The sequence below is a fragment of the Alosa sapidissima genome, chromosome 23, assembly GCF_018492685.1.
Source record: "Alosa sapidissima isolate fAloSap1 chromosome 23, fAloSap1.pri, whole genome shotgun sequence".
NCBI classification, from domain to species: Eukaryota; Metazoa; Chordata; class Actinopteri; order Clupeiformes; family Clupeidae; genus Alosa; species Alosa sapidissima.
Genome location: NC_055979.1, coordinates 22,587,945 through 22,604,770, shown reverse-complemented (window position 1 = coordinate 22,604,770; position 16,826 = coordinate 22,587,945). Strand labels below are relative to the sequence as shown.

The window sequence follows — 16,826 nt, the reverse complement described above, 5'->3', positions numbered from 1 at the left end:
TGTATACCATAACGGTTAGCATCCAGGGAGCTTGCCCTGCATCTCTGCTGAAGGTAAACACTGGGTCAGGGTTCGATGATGACCTTGGCATGCTAGCAGCACATCACGTCCTCTCCCCGTGAGAGAGAAAGAGTGAGTGAGAGAGAGAGAGAAGGAGAGAATGAAGGGATGAAGGCAACGGAGTAGGAGAGAGGAGGAGGAGGAGGAGGAGGGGGGGCGGTGGTGCAGTGGTTGTTGGTGTGCTGAAGTGTTGCTCCGTAGCCCTTTGGAGCTGCCATGTCCAGCATGTGGGCTTTGAACGTGCGCATATGATCGGACACACAGTAATGTGTGTGTTGTGATGCCTGTCCCGACGTCCTGATATGAGTGTGTGGAGTTGTGTCTGTGTGCATGTGTGATGTGAATAGTGTTTGCGTGTCTTTATGTGTCTGTGTGCAAGTCTTTCATGTTGTATGTGTTTTTCCATGTATGTGGCATCTGTATGTATGAGAGATGTGTATATGCATAATGACCTGTGTGTGAGAGACCGAAGGAGAGAGAGGGAGAGTGTGTTTGAGAGAGATGTGTGTATGTGTGTGTTTGTGTGTGTGTGTGTGTGTATATATTCAATTCAATTCAACTTTATTTCGCCATCAGATATATATATAATGACTTGTGTGCAAGAAAGATGTATAAATGCTTAATAAATGCTTAATAATGTGTGTGTGAGAGAGATGTGTATGTGTATGTAATGACGTGTGTGTGTGTGTGTGTGTGTGTGTGTGGTGTGTGTGTGTCAGAGAGAGAGAGAGAGATGTGTATGTGTATGTAATGACGTGTGTGTGTGTTTGTGTGTGTGTGAGAGAGAGATGTGTATGTGTATGTAATGACGTGTGTGTGTGTGTGTGTGTGTGTGTGTGAGAGAGAGAGAGATGTGTATGTAATGACGTGTGTGTGTGAGAGAGAGATGTGTATGTGTATGTAATGACGTGTGTGTGTGTGTGTGTGTGTGAGAGAGAGAGAGAGAGATGTGTATGTGTATGTAATGACGTGTGTGTGTGAGAGAGAGAGATGTGTATGTAATGACGTGTGTGTGTGTGAGAGAGAGAGAGAGAGAGAGAGAGAGAGAGAGAGAGAGAGAGAGAGAGATGTGTATGTGTATGTAATGACGTGTGTGTGTGTGTGTGTGTGTGTGTGTGTGTGTGTGTGTGAGAGAGAGATGTGTATGTGTATGTAATGACGTGTGTGTGTGTGTGAGAAAGAGATGTGTATGTGTATGTAATGACGTGTGTGTGTGTGTGTGTGAGAGAGAGAGATGTGTATGACGTGTGTGTGTGTGTGTGTGTGTGAGTGTGTGAGAGAGATGTGTATGTGTATGTAATGACGTGTGTGTGTGTGTGTGAGAGGGAGAGAGAGAGATGTGTATGTAATGACATGTGTGTGTGTGTTGCAGGTCTGCGCTGTCCCTCTGACTCTCTGGAGGATGGCGATGAGAACTCTGAGGCTGCCCGGAGGGTGTGCTGGCAGGCGGCCATCTTTAAAGTGGGCGACGACTGCAGACAGGTCAGACCCTCAGCCACACACACACACACACACACACACACACACACACACACACACACACACACACACACACACACACACACGGTCACCTCATTCAGAGAAACTATGAACTCATCAACTCATCAAAATCTGTTTCCTTTTCTTTCGTTCTTCTCTCTTCTCTCCATGGTCCTCTCTTTTTTCTATTCTTCCATCTATCTCTTTCTGACTCAATCTAGTTCAGATCAATATTCTCTATTGTCGCTGTAAATGGTGCAATCTGTCGTTAAAACACTGTTTAAGATCAAAGCCTAATCAAAAGGGAAAATGACGAAGTTTGAACCTCTCTTTCTGATCTCCCATTCCCTTTCTTTCTCTCTCTCTCTCTCTCTCTCTCTCCCTCCCTCCCTCCCTCTCTCCCTCTCTCCCTCTCTCTCGTGCTGTGTCTCCATAGGACATGCTGGCGCTGCAGATCATTGGCCTGTTCAAGAACATCTTCCAGCTGGTCGGACTGGATCTGTTTGTGTTTCCATACCGAGTGGTAGCCACGGCCCCAGGGGTGGGTGCTGCTCCACTTTGCCTGTCCCACCTTAGACACAGACACAGACACAGACACAGACACAGACACAGACACAGACACAGACACAGACACAGACACAGACACAGACACAGACGAAGAGCACTGTCCCATAGACAGCAAAAGAGCACTGTCCCATAGACAGCAAAAGAGCACTGTCCCATAGACAGCAAAAGAGCACTGTCCCATAGACAGCAAAAGAAAAGTTCACAGGAAAGACAGGAACAGGAAGATGTTTTACCCTGCCAATTAAGGTATCATTAACATCAATGAGGCCGGACACCTGGACACTTGGTCTATTTAATGAAAAATAACGTGTTATGCTCGGTCTTGAATCTCATCGAGATTGACACTTCTAATGCTGCCAGCCAGGCCTATTTTACTGTCCCCTCAGGCTGGGTTTTCACAATCAGCGTTTTTTTTTTTTTTTTTTTTTTTTTCTTGCTGTCGGCCAGTTTTGAGCAAGCCATTTTCACACTTTCAGAAGGAATAATGTCAATCATTCAGTTTGAATGCCTACGCCTGTACAGCTCGCAAACAGTCATGAGAATTGAGCATTCACCTTGCACATCTACATCCATTGGCATCCAACCTTGACATTGCTGTTACAGCTGCTGTGATTAGACCTAACTCTCCACCTCCTAACAGAAGATGAATAGAACTAAGAAGGAAAAAAAAAACAGCATGGAATCATACAATCGTTGGCGGAAAATTTAGTGTAGGTTGGTTGGTCGGTCGGTTAAGTGAATCAGCATAGCGGTTCGTATTGAATGTTGTTTGGGTCCGGATGCGGCCTATTGAGTACCCCTGTACTATATCATATGTCTGTGTGTGTTTGTGTGTGTCCTTCATAGTGTGGGGTCATTGAGTGCATCCCTGACTGCAAGTCACGTGACCAGCTGGGCCGACAGACGGACTTTGGCATGTATGATTATTTCAGAAATCAGTATGGGGACGAGTCTACACTGGCCTTCCAGAAGGTAACCGCACTGTTTGTCATCACATCTAGACTGACCGCTGTACATCTCACATTTGTCATTACATCTATACTGAGTGACCACTATACATTAACACCATTATGAAGCCTACACATCAAGTCTATACCATAACTATACATTAAATCCATACCAGTTACTCCAACGTAATAGCAAAAGTATAGACCTCAAATCTATAGAGGTCTACACATAATCTCCATACTACAGCCTGCACATAAATACAAACTCGGAACACTTTAAGTCAGTCAGTGCAGTAATTGGTTCATATTTTATTTAAGATACTTACAGTCCTGTCATATATCAGTTTTGCTGATGAAGGCTTTTGAAAATCTAGTGCAGCCGGGTCATGCTGATGCCAGGTTAGAGACTGTGTTTCCTCTTGTTTTTAAATACAGCCACATCAAATTAATAGTGCCTTTTAATACTTAATCCAGCAATGAGCATTACTGCCTAATCCCCTCACCCATTAAGGAGTCCTCCCAGGAAACTCCATTTGAGAAATGCATGATCACAAATTGGGATATTCTTTTTAGGTGGGGATTGATAACTTTGTAGGATGTATAAAAACAGCTTGTGGCTAATCTCTCTCTCTCTCTCTCTCTCTCTTTCTCTCTCTCTCTCTCTCTCTCTCTCGTTCTCAGGCCCGTTATAACTTCATCCGCAGCATGGCTGCCTACAGTCTTTTGCTCTTCCTGCTCCAGATCAAAGACCGACACAACGGCAACATCATGCTGGACAGCAAGGGACACCTCATCCACATCGGTCAGTGCACCACACAGGCATAGTTTTAGCAAGGGACACCTCATCCACATCGGTCAGTGCACCACACAGGCATAGTTTTAGCAAGGGACACCTCATCCACATCGGTCAGTGCACCACACAGGCATAGTTTTAGCAAGGGACACCTCATCCACATCGGTCAGTGCACCACACAGCCATAGATTTAGCAAGGGACACCTCATCCACATCGGTCAGTGCACCACACAGGCATAGTTTTAGTCACAATTGGGACATCTTGGTCACAACCCAACACCTTCCCCTCCAAACCAAATCTACTTGTTATGTTCCCATGCTCTCACCATACACAAAAGCAATAGCCTGGACCAACAGGATCTCTGCATCCACTCAGTCACATACATGCCACCGCACACATGCCACCTCACATATATTTGTATGTGTATGTGTTGTATGTGTTGTGTTTGTGTGTGTGTGTGTGTGTGTGTGTGTGTGTGTGTGTGTGTGTGTGTGTGTGTAGACTTTGGCTTCATGTTTGAGAGCTCCCCCGGTGGCAACCTTGGCTGGGAACCCGACATCAAGCTGACAGACGAGATGGTGATGATCATGGGTGGCAAGATGGAGGCCACCCCCTTCAAGTGGTTCATGGAGATGTGCGTGCGAGGATACCTGGCTGTCAGGTGAGACGCCTGACGGCGTAAATATTTCAGTGCATCCTGGGAGATTGGGGTTGCGGGGGCGAGGGCCGCTAAGGGGCCTCTGGTTGCGGGTTCCGGAGCCCCTCTCATTGTGTGGGTGTAATTAACGCCAGTGGGCAGAGAGCGGCTCAATAATTTAGAGTTGGAGGGGGGCAGGATGGGTTGGGAGTGGACAAAGCAGGGCTGCCTGACCACACCTGGCCACCTATCATGAAAGTTTGATTCTTGGCCTCAGCCCTGACACAGAGTCTTCTCTCATCTCGCTCCTCTACTCTTCTCATCTTAACTTCTCCCTCTCCCCTCTTTCTGCTTTTCATCCTTTCCTTCTTCTCTTTCCCCCCATTTTGTCCCTTTCCTCCCATCTGTTCCTCCCTCCTTTATTTTTCACTCCCTCTCTTACTCTTTTCTTTATTCTTTTTTCCTTCTCTCCTCCCTTTTCCCTCTCCTCCTTTTTCTTTCTCCATTCCCCCAGAAATCGGGATATTCTTTTCATGTGGTGAATGAGATCAATGATATCTTTATACGTTGTAGGATGTGTATATTATATTCTCTCAATCTCTCTCTCTCTCTCTGTCTCTCTCTCTCTCAATCTCTCTCTCCCTCTCTCTCAATCTCTCTCTCCCTCTCTCTCTCTCTCCCCCCACTCTCTCTCTCTCTCTCCCCCCCCCTCTCTCTCTCCCCCCCCCTCTCTCTCTCTCTCTCTGTCTCTCTCTCTCCCCCCCCCCCCCCCTCTCTCTCTCTCTCTCTCTCTCTCTCTCTCAGGCCCTACATGGATGCTGTGGTGTCCCTGGTCACTCTAATGCTGGACACAGGGCTGCCGTGCTTCAGGGGACAGACCATCAAGCTCCTCAAGTGAGTACTGGAGCCCGTCCAGACGGTCACCCTCATAACTCGCATACCTCGCCGCCACTGCTCACGTCATGTCGCAGCACCGGGCATGTCCCGTCATGCTCGCAGACCATCACCCACACACCCCCACCCGACCCCACACCACCCTGTTGTCCAACAACACATCCCACCTGAGGCCCTCTTCATATCTGGGGCAGCACCCCGACACAGAAAGGATGAAGGAACATCACATGTGATGGTTATTTATTTAGTTAGTTAGTTAGTTAGCTACATTTACATGTTGCTGATCCTAGCACTTACCAGCCGTCTTGAACTGACACTCAACTGTTTAAAAACAGCACTCACTGATGCACTTATTCTTACTGTACTCAACCGTTTTTAAATTGTCCTAAAATTGTTGAGAGAATTGCTTTAAAACTTCACTGTTACCATGTTGTTAATCGCTTTGGTTAAAAATGCGTCAGCCAAATGTAATGTAATGTAATGTAATTTACTTAGCAGACACTTTCATCCAAACCGACTAAAAAATAGCTAGTCTCATATCCGTTGTCACTGAGCTGTCTTTATCTGCCCAGTGGCCTGGTCATTGTTTTGATACTCCGGAGCCCAGCCACACCGTTAAGATGTCAAGCCTCCTTCTTCCTGGGAGTGCCACTGGATAAAGGCATGTAGTCAACGAGCAAATCTGAAATGTAAATAATGGGGCCGCTGTCCGGACCTCATTTGTGGATCACGTTACCGTTCCGCTCACCTGGCCCACTCACCTGGCCTTCCTGCCGCCGCCTCCCGCCTCAGGTTCACCTCACACCCTGATCGGCTCACTTCGCTTTAACATGACACCTTCACAGCCCACTCCCCACACAAGGCACCCACGCCCATTCTCATGTCTGCTGATGGCCGCTTGTTTGCTAGAGGTCTTTATACTTTATAGTCTTTTACTTGGTTATATAATATCTCTGAATGGTCTTCAAGGGTGTGTGTGTGTGTGTGTGTGTGAATTTGAGTCCTTGTGAATATATCTTCATCGTGAACTCCGAGGAGTTAAGGAGGACAATGTGTGTTTGTGTTTGCGTCCCTGCAGGCAGCGGTTCAACCCAGCCATGAGTGAGAAGGAAGCTGCGGCCTTCATGATCAAAGTCATCCAGAGCTGCTTCCTCAGTAGCAGGTAGGACTGGGCGATGCCTGGGCGATGTCTAGGATGTCTGGGCCACGCGGTCCCCTCACTATCACACGACTCGGATGGGATGGAACGCAGGGCGGGATTGTGACTTACTCTTTGCCATGCCTGAAAAAACTATGGACATTTGTGTGAAAGTCTTGGAAACAGTTTAAAGGTTTTGCTCATAGTAAAAAAAAAAATGTAAAAAAGCCCAATCACAATCCCAAAATAAGCACATACTTGTCTTGAAAAAAAAATGTAAAAAGCCCAAACATGGATGCGCTGTGGCGCAGCAGGCTACAATGCCCATGCCATGTACGGGTCCGAGTGCCCACAGGGACCCAGTTTCGGATCCGACCTGCGGTCATTTCCCGATTCCCACCCCATCTCACCTCTCTTTCTCCCACTTACTTCCTGTCACTCTTCACTGTCCTGTCCGGATAAAGGCAAAAAAGCCCAAAAAAACAAAACAAATAATCACAATCCCAAAACAAGCACATACTTATCTTTAAAACTATAGAAGTCTTTAATTGGAAAAAAAGGCCAAGTATCCTGACCGGCTTATTCAATCCATCCTTGTGGAAATCTATGAGCCTTTTTTGGACCCTCTACATTACATACCCTGCAGATGAAATGTTCATCAAGGTGCTGTTGCAATGTGTAATTCTAAGTGTAAGACCTAAAAAAATAACCTAATGTTTACACTTTCCTTCTTGCAGGAGCAAAACCTACGACATGCTTCAGTACTACCAAAACCAGATCCCCTACTGAGCGTCAGCCAGGAGGACTGTCATCTTTATCTACACATCTCCAAGTCTCTCTCTCTACACGCGTGTGTGTGTGCGCGCGTGTGTGTGTGTGTGTGTCTATGTGTGTTTGAAATCAGGGGTCTACAAGCAATGACACAAAAAATGCACTTTACAAACCTTTAGATATTTCACAGACCCCTGACTTTGCCAGTCAATCCATTGCTGTGTTCATGAACGTAGTCAATCATCGATAGTCAGTTTGAACTCTCGGCTACTGTACTTAGCATCACCATTTTGAATCATTTCAGCTCTGGGCTACTGTAATCAGCATGTACTGTACATCTAAATGGTGTTGACGATTGATTTTGATTTTGTGGCTGTCTTTTAACCCTGTAGTTAATGTGGTGCACATCCATATTTGGAACATTCCATTCAGTGTGAAGCAGTCTTGACCTTTAACTTGAACCTTCAGGATTGGTTGTCACTGACCGTACGTACTGGAGAGGACAGACCGTCTGGCCCGTCCACCAATCACTGGTGAGAGATGACCGATGTGCTGCAAAACCAAGACCAATACCCTCACCCCTTAGGCTTCGACCATCTGTCTCTCCGAGCACGGCCGGTCAGTGAAGACCCTCAGGGTTTGGTCAGCTAGCATAGCCCAATAAGCTATACCACCGACTGTACCAACCTATTTGCCCTGCAGGCCCTGGGGCCGTTATGCAACCTGTGCACGTCTTAATCACCATCGTGTGTTTGACTGAACAGTTTTAGAGACGTTCTTGTGTTTTACCTTGTGAGTGCAGAGACTTTGTCATATCCACACCATGTGTCAGGAGATAGCCCTTAACTGACAGCTGTATTACTTTTTAGATGTATTATAATTCTGGGGAAATGGATGTTTACTTGTAGACTATCAACTAAGGTCATGTATTTGGGATTAAGTCTTAGAGTAGGACCCATCCCACTCCCTGGTTCTGTATATAAATAGGTTTTAATGTGGTTTTAACCAGAGGAAGCAAGAAGAGGACATAAGAGAGAAAATGTTGGTTACTGTTAAAAATTTCTGAAAATTTGCTGAGGCTGTATTGAGATTGAGTCTTATTTGAGTTAGTAAATGTGATATTTCATACTATAGACATATAAATATATATATAGATATTATTTTTCACATTTCACCTTTTACATGGAGGAGTCATTGCCGTTTTGTTGACCCCTCCCACTCACTCCGTCCTTTTATCTGTACGGCCGTCCAGCAGTGGACACCAGAAGGGTGCCGATCCCCCACACCCCCCACACACACACGCACGCTGCTTTCCGGCCTTCTGCCGGCCTTTGGCCCTGGTAGTGTGCTGACCGCAGCCATAAAGCAGAGGGGGCAGGAGAGGAGAGGAGAGGGGAGGGGAAGGGGCCCGGGGGGGGGGGGGGGGGATGGGGGGTTAGGTGGGGGTAGGGAGGAGACGGACACTCCTGTATGACTAGCCTCTGGCAGAGCTCGAGATGTGGACCGAGACCCACCCCTCCCCCGTCCACACCACACCACACCACACCACACACACATCCTCTGCCAGCAGGTCATGTGGGATTCAGGGGCTTTATTATGTGAACTTTGTTCATTGGGAATCATGGGTCATGTGTGTCTGTTTGTGTATGGATGTGTGTGTGTGTGTGTGTGTGTGTGCGCGTGTGTGTGTGTGTGTGTGTGTGTGTGTGAGTGAGTGGTTGAACGTATGACAACGTCCGAGCTCCAGTTGAAATAAGATCATTTGAAATGTACATGTTTGATCAAATTCTAAATATAAACGACAGTATATGGAAACAGCTGTCTTGTCTGTGCTTTTATTTTTAACTCCTCCTCAAAGAATCTTACAGTGCTTTAGGTCTGGTCTATATCTATCTGCAATTATGTCAGTCAGCCACTATGTAGGAACTGTAATAAAGCTACCATGCGATGTTAGGCCACCTCCATGCGATGTTTGCCTAACTAAATCACAACTAATAGCAATAAAACAACTCAATTGTTGGTATTAACTTGTCTTTCTAAAGTCTGTCTTTCATCAATAAATGAGTGGCAATGCAGGTGCTGCTGTTCTAACAAGTAACTTAGAGACTTAGATCTCAACTTAGAGATATGTTAAGTCAAACTAAACTGAACTGGTAGGTAATGCATAACATTGAGTATTCTCTGTAAATCTGTGGTATTACGATAGCATGATGGGTCATTTTAACCTTGCATGATATCTGCAGTGCTGTTGGAGTCGTGTTTCTTGTGGTTCATCTTACAAGTCCAGGATTGCCTTGGGTAGGCGCGTATTTGGATACTTTGAGTCCTGCGGCCATTAATATTTAATGAGGATGATATAGCAGGAGGCGCAGAATTGCTGAGCGGATCCATAAGTGGGAGGTCACATGGGCACTATCTCCAGCCTGGATCAGCCACGTTAACCAGCCCTGGACTCATTAAGGCACCTCTCAACGACTGGCCGTCCATCCTGCTCCCCCCCCCACCCCCCCCTCCACCCCCCTCCCCCCACCCCCTCCCCATCCCTCATCCCTACTCTGAGCCTCAGAGCTTTACAGCACAGCCTATGCCTGGAACATACAGAAACGCCACTACACATGCACACACACACACACACACACACACACACACACACACACACACACACATATATATATATATATAGGCCTCCCGTTTTCTCCAAGAGACTCATCTCCACCCCACACACGTAGCCTACTGCAGGTTCATAAGAAGAGGTGCGAAGATCACAAGCTCCAGAGCCTGAGCAAAAGACACACACACACACACACACACCCCATCCCGCGCCTACTTCCCCCCTCTCTGTGTCTACCTACTCTCTCTCTCACTGTAGCCCCCACCTTTCCATGCCTCCATTCTGCTGCCCACTCTCTTACTGACTACTGGAATTCCACCGCCATCCATACATTAGTGAGAATGCTGGGTTGCTATGGAAACCTTTCCCCACAGCCCCTCCATGGGGAGATGGGCAAACGAGAGAGGGGATTGGAGGGGAGGAGGGGGGCTGGAGTAGGAGAGGTGGAGAATGAATAAAAGGTGTTGCCCATAATCCTCTCCCCTCTCAGAAAACTATTCCAGTTTTGTGCAACATGCAGGTTAAAAGAGACCAACCATAGGTCTTAGGCTATATGAAGACTATTATGTATTGATTTGATTGTCCTTTTTTATGTATTCTTTGGCAATTGCACAGTATTGAAAGGTATATATAGGCTGCTCCCTCCCCCCATCTCCCACTGTAGATCTGCATAGGCTAAGGGCTTTTTCTCCTGTTGGTGGGAGGGGGCTGCGCCATAGGTCTGGGTGGTCAGCTGCCACAGGAGACAAGCCTACTAATACGTGCCCGTCATCCTCTCACATAAGAGGATATGAAAGTTATTTTTAAAATTGTGCCCCATTACACTCGCCCTGCTCAGCACTCTTGTCATGAGACGACGTCTGGTCCGCGCGCCTGCCTTAAGCATTACCTGAATCCCGGGCACACGCACGTCTTCTGCCATTAGATCATATTCGAAGGTGCGAACCTACGGCAGCGGCAGAACAAAAGTGTTACCCTGTATCATAATGAGCTTAAAGATTATGAGCTTTAAAACATTTCTCGTCGTCGTCGCCACGACAACGGGCGCACTTAAAGCTGTTGGCCTCACAAACAAACCGGACAAACACGCGACAAAAGAGGGCAGAGGCAGGCATGAATGGAGCAGGGCACCGGCTACCACAAGCCGGTCCCCTCTGTCCACGCGGTGGGTAGATTTCCACACGAGATTACCCCTACCCACGACATGCTTCATGGGGGGAAACGCACATGATGCTCTCAGCCCCACAAACCAGATTAGACTCAAAAGCACCTTAATTAGGGGAAGCCAGGGCATCCATCACTTAGGTTGGCTGTCACAAAGGCTCTTTTTAAAAGCCAGACGACAGGCAGAGACGATTCCTAGAATGGTGAAAGGGAAAAAAATATCTACTGGAATTAAGTCCCATGTGTGTCATGTGAAGAGAAGCTCAAACGTGTGTATGGTGATTTTAACACAATCACCTCAGCAGGACCAATGTGTTTTCCACTGGTTTACACACACTGGGCACCTAACAGTATCAGTATTGATATTTAGCCCTTGGATTGCTAAACTGGCATGTCTGCACATGAAGGTATGGAAATCCAGATAGCATGAAAGAGAGAAGAAACATTCTTGACTGAATTGACCAGTTCAGACGAGTTGAGTCGAGAAGATGCCGTAACACTGGTTTTACTGGTAAATGCAGAGAGCTGATCAACCCTGCTTTTACACGTACTGTAGGTTACAAATGCATGACACCAACATACTACTACCTGAGCCTCACTTCTCCTCACCTTCTGCGGTTTTTCCATGACTTGCACCACAACAGGAAAATGCAACGAAAAGGGTGATGTGAATTTTCATTGCAAACCACTTCACTTTATTCTCTCTCTTCCCCCCTCACCCCCACCCTCTGTCAAACACATACGTACAAACACTTTCTCCCTCACACACATACCTAATGAAATCTGACAGTGATGAATGAGTCCAAAGCCACCACTGAATTTGGATGCAGCAGGTCTGTGTGTGTGTGTGTGAGAGAGCGAGTGTGGGCCCGGCCGTTGAGGGTCTCAGCTCTAAATCTCCATACATGTGAGTGCTGAGAGAGCACAGGGAGGCGCGGGCCATTAATGTTAATCATACCGAGCTGATGGCTACCGATTAAGAGTTCTACCAAAGCACGGTTGGTATTACCACTAAAGGAGCCACTTCCATTTAGAGCATATTAGAAGGTGCCCTACCATGAAGAAAAAACACCAAAGAACCTGAGATGATGCTTTATGTTTGTGAATGGTAAGGCTTTTGGTTAAGAATTGGTGTACACCAGTGTGCGTGTGGTACATTATCTACATTTTATGGTGTTAGAAATGGTTTCAGTCTTGCGTTCATTTTAAATTCACACATCCGTGTGCATGTCATTTTTCCCTACTAAAACACAAATGTACCTGCAATAATTCCTTCCAATACCCTTGCAGCAGTCTGTTCTCTGCTTGTACCTAACATTTGCATTTTCTTGAATAGAAAATGAAAAACTGAAGGAGAAAAAAGGGCTCAGATGTCAGAATTTCACTTTAAATCTGCCCCCCCGTCCCCCTCTCCCGGCTCCTGCCTCCTTCAGCCTTTTGTGGGGCTCTCCCTGCAGCACCCAGAGAATGCCTCTCTCCATTATGCCTGCGTCCCAAAGCCTGTTTTGTGGGGAGCCATGGCACAGTGCGCATAAAGGACCGGTGCATTCTGGGGGCCAGCAGGACCCTTCTCTCAGAGTGGCTGCTGCTCTACTGTTCCCCCCTCGGCTGAAAGGATCAGGACGCCACGCTAAAGCGCCCGCCGACCGGCCAGTGCCCACCACCTGTAGTGCCCTTTCATTCCGGCCCCCTCCCTCCTCCCCCTCACTCCATCAGTGTGGCAAAGGCGCCCGGTGCCCCTACATTCAGCTCGGAGGAGGAAAAGGAGGGAGGGAGGGAGGGAGGGAGAAAAGGGAGAATTCTGGTGTGGGGGGGGGGGGACAGGTTTATACGCCTGTATTCTCTCTTTTCTCTTTTCTCCCTCTCTCTCTCTCTTTCTGTGTCTGCATTAATCCAGAGCTGTAATGGCAGCAGCTGCGCTGATACAGCATAAAGCAGACACCTGCCCTCTTACTGTCCAATGCCACCTCTAAAGACTTTTGTTTTCGCACAAAAAATAAAAAGGCCAGGAGAAATTCTGAGGGGTTGAATGAGCAAAAAAAAAAAAAAAAAAAAAAAATCACTACTATGCTTATACAATTGCACGAGATTATCCATACACTTAAAAACACATACTTTTTTTGCCATTAGTGAAAATGACTAATTTGATCGTTTGCTATTTGATAACAGCCGAGACCTTTTTCTACAACTACTTGGCCTGAAAAAAAAAAAAAAAAAAAGTTAAAAGCAAAGGGGGGGGGGGGGGGGGAACAGGACACATGTCTCTAATATCTGGAGGATCAATTTGCATGTAGCTGCAGATGCTGAAATCAGGCACATTAGCCTAGTGAATGACCATTCATTCATGCAGATGGGGAGGGGGGACCTCCAGCAAAATCTGCATGTGATTCTCGCTCCTCGCAGATGTGACTATAGTTAATCTATCCTTAGCAGACTTGGGGGGCAAGGAGGCCTAGGTGGGTGGGGGGGGGGGGGGGAGGGGGGGGGTTGGCCGGCAGCATCAACATACAGCTCATTGTTGCCTGGATGTGACCCCATTCAGGGTCATTTGGCATGTGACACCACTTGAGGCGGGGCCAGATAGGACCCGTAGAAATCAGCCACACAAGGGGCCGTAAAAATGCCAACCCCTCTATTCCCTCGGGGGCAGGGTGGAGAGGGCCTCAGCCCCCTGACACACACACACACACACACACACACACACACACACACGGGGCAGGCTGGCCAGAGACAATAGGCAGGGCCAACGAGTGCGGGTGTGTTTGTGTGTGTGCCTGAGGGACACGGAATAGTGAGTGAGAGGGCGAGGAGCGGCCGGGGAGCACGACCAGGCCTGTTGGGATTGGCCGAGCAGCGGAGGGGGTTCACAGATGGCAGGCGTAGGCTGAGTGGCACGGCCCGAAACAAGGGGTGGGGTTAAGAGATGCCCCCACCCGGACCATCAATCACTGCTGACCCTCTCCTTCTGTTGCCCACCCCACCCCCGCTTCCATCATTACCACTCTACATCTTACCACTAAAACACTGCTGCCACCATTCAACCCCCCCTCCCCCCAACACACACTCGAGTAGACATCAGTGCCCTCTCCAACCAACTGTTTCAGTCAACACCCCCCACCTCACAGCATAGGCTACATCTGCCAATCTATCCAACCCTCCACCACACTTTCACTCTCACACTTTCTACACCCATCCTGCCACACAAAAAATGAAACTCACAGTTTTAAAACATGTACATGGAATGCATATGAACCAAATCATGTACAAAGTCAATGACAAAAAAAAACATGACATTTTGCTTTCTTGATCAAGATTTTTAATGAAAAGAATCTAAAATGACTTCTCATAGCTGTACATTAAGACTGTAAGACTGTGGATGCCAAGATGACTTCACCTCTGTACATTGTATTGTGTTCACATAACACAAACATTTGAGCTGCATGCTTCCCATGTAGCTCTGACCTGAATACAAGCTCTCCGAGGAATTGAAACGTGAAACCGTGGTGTTGTCAGAGTACTATGCTCAAGGCTCTTATGAAAGACCAAAAAATAAAAAATATATATATACTTTAAACCCACAAAAGGTATATTATGAAAGGGAGAAGCCTCACATGTTTTAGAAGCCAAAGGGGATGCATCTATAAGCAAACATTTCCAGCACCAGCTGCTACAGAGCTGCTCCATTAGCAATGAAAGAAATTTAAAAAAAAGAATCTGCAGCAGTCGGCAATGGTGGAGAGTGTGTGATGGCCTAACGGTGGACTGAGGGTTGAACATGGTGGCGTGGTTGCCCCAGTTGGGTGATGCCACGGCCTAAAACACATGACGAATGGAACAAACCCGACCTGGCCCACATACAAGAGACTTTGGTTTGGTTGACTCAGGTTTGGTAGCTCTACAGCAGTTTGTCCTACATGGCGTACTGAAGAGGATGTCCTATGAGAGATGAAAATGAGTGGCTCTAGTGACTGTTTGAGAGTGAAAACAAATGAGCAATGATGAACACTGTTCTAGCAGCAGCAACAGCAGAAGAGAATTTCACTTCGTGGCCAAGCACCTTCCATTTTTTTGCGCACTTGGTTTAAAGCTTTGGAAGGACAAAGTGAGGTGATAAAATGATGAAATAAGAAACACGTAAAGGCATTGAAAGTGCAGTTCATCAAGCTCAAAATATGCCTCTATAAAACATTAAGATGTGGGTGACCGGCGTGGGTAAACTAAAAGCGGCTAGAGCTGGGCACTCTGCATGAGGTAAAATGTTCATTTTTACAAAAAGCTTTGGCCTTCACATGTTGCTAATGAAAAAGAAAAGCCATTCTTCCGCCTGAAAGAGAGAAGTCAAGCAATAAAGCCTTGATGCGTGGACACATGACAACACCAACTTGGCTTCAAATTATTGGTTTCACATACTCGAGTCTGTTCCACCATTCTAAAGGTCCCCATTCTGAGTCAAGTCATGGAACTGTACAGACACGGGGTCACATTTAAAATCGACAAACAGCTTTCAAGTGTCCATTACAGGAAAACACGCTTCGGAGCACATGCATGCTTTGAGTGAGATAAGGATTATTAAGTGATATTAATTTCACCCTTTCTTTCCGATGAGCACATCACGAGACCTGTACATTCCTTCTCTACCTTCGGTTCTTGTAGGTTAAACTAAGGGGGAGGTTATGGCTCTGTTCTATGTCATCATGCTTTTGTAATCTTTCAAAATTTCTCTCTGCTTGCTTTCAAACGTAAAATCAAGACCCTGAAACACCTTATCTCACCCAAAGTGAATTTTAGCAAAGTGAAAACAGGATAAAAAAAAAAAAAAAAACAAACAAACAAAAAAACAAATAAATACATTCATCACTGATAATAGACATTTGATAAAAAAGTGAACACTGTCAATAAGTGTTTGCACCAATGTGGTTTTGAGGAGAGGCCAGTCTGAGCGTAGGAGCTTCTTTTCACAAACAGGCAGCTCATTGAACAAAAACAGCGACGGCAACATACTAATAGAAAAGACTAAACACTGAGAGGAAAGACAGAGGACTCTTTCCACTCCACAACATATGCAGCAAGTAAAATCCTAAAAGGTTTACTTTGAGGTAAATTTGTTTTGTGTTCACGGTTTCCACGCCTATTTACATAGCTCTGGAAAAAAAAAAGCAAAAAAAATAAACAAAACAAAAAAAACAAACAAAAAATGAAGCAGCAGAGTATTCTGATAAAAGTCAATTTTTACGCACTTAAGAGATATGTTCTTCAAAAATGCTTATTGTTTGCCTCTAGGCTACAATCGCTTTTTTCCTCAGCACGTCCATAGAGGCAATCACAGAGTGGTTGGTCATAAGTCAAATCCCTCTAGCAGTCATATGAGGATGCCCAACCACACCCCTTAAAGACATACAGCTATGGGTTTTGTTGTTGTACAAGAGAACTAATGCATTTTGAGAATTTCTTTTTTTCCTTTCAGACGGTGACCTACGCAGAAGCGTTCTCCGATTGGCCTCTCCTCACCTGAGGTCTGAAACTGTAAGAGTTTATGTAAACAATGAGATTATACACAAGTATCTCTATACCAGACAAGCTGTCAATCATTCAAAATGTGCTTTGGTTTAGAAAATAGTCTGTAAATTTGGGTATGAGCTTTTTTTAATCTTTGTTGTTTATACAATTTATGCTTACTACTATTTTTTGTTCTAAAACATTCTGGAGGTTAAAGTATTTTTTTTTTTTTTTAAATGAACACTCCCTACCTTTCTTTCAAGGCGCT

General features: G+C 46.1%; 1 protein-coding gene across 2 annotated transcripts in view; it reads left to right on the top strand.

The window, feature by feature from the left end:
* Window positions 1-9,102, top strand: part of pi4kaa (phosphatidylinositol 4-kinase, catalytic, alpha a) — a 50,725-nt gene extending 41,623 nt beyond the window's left edge. For both annotated transcript variants that reach the window (XM_042080490.1, XM_042080489.1), the window contains exons 47-54: window positions 1,433-1,542; window positions 1,976-2,080; window positions 2,953-3,078; window positions 3,735-3,855; window positions 4,349-4,508; window positions 5,289-5,378; window positions 6,457-6,540; window positions 7,254-9,102. In XM_042080490.1, coding sequence (XP_041936424.1) covers window positions 1,433-1,542; window positions 1,976-2,080; window positions 2,953-3,078; window positions 3,735-3,855; window positions 4,349-4,508; window positions 5,289-5,378; window positions 6,457-6,540; window positions 7,254-7,305 — 848 coding nt within the window. In that variant the 3' untranslated portion in view covers window positions 7,306-9,102. The remainder of the gene's footprint in view (window positions 1-1,432; window positions 1,543-1,975; window positions 2,081-2,952; window positions 3,079-3,734; window positions 3,856-4,348; window positions 4,509-5,288; window positions 5,379-6,456; window positions 6,541-7,253) is intronic.
* The last annotated feature ends 7,724 nt before the right edge of the window (window positions 9,103-16,826 follow it).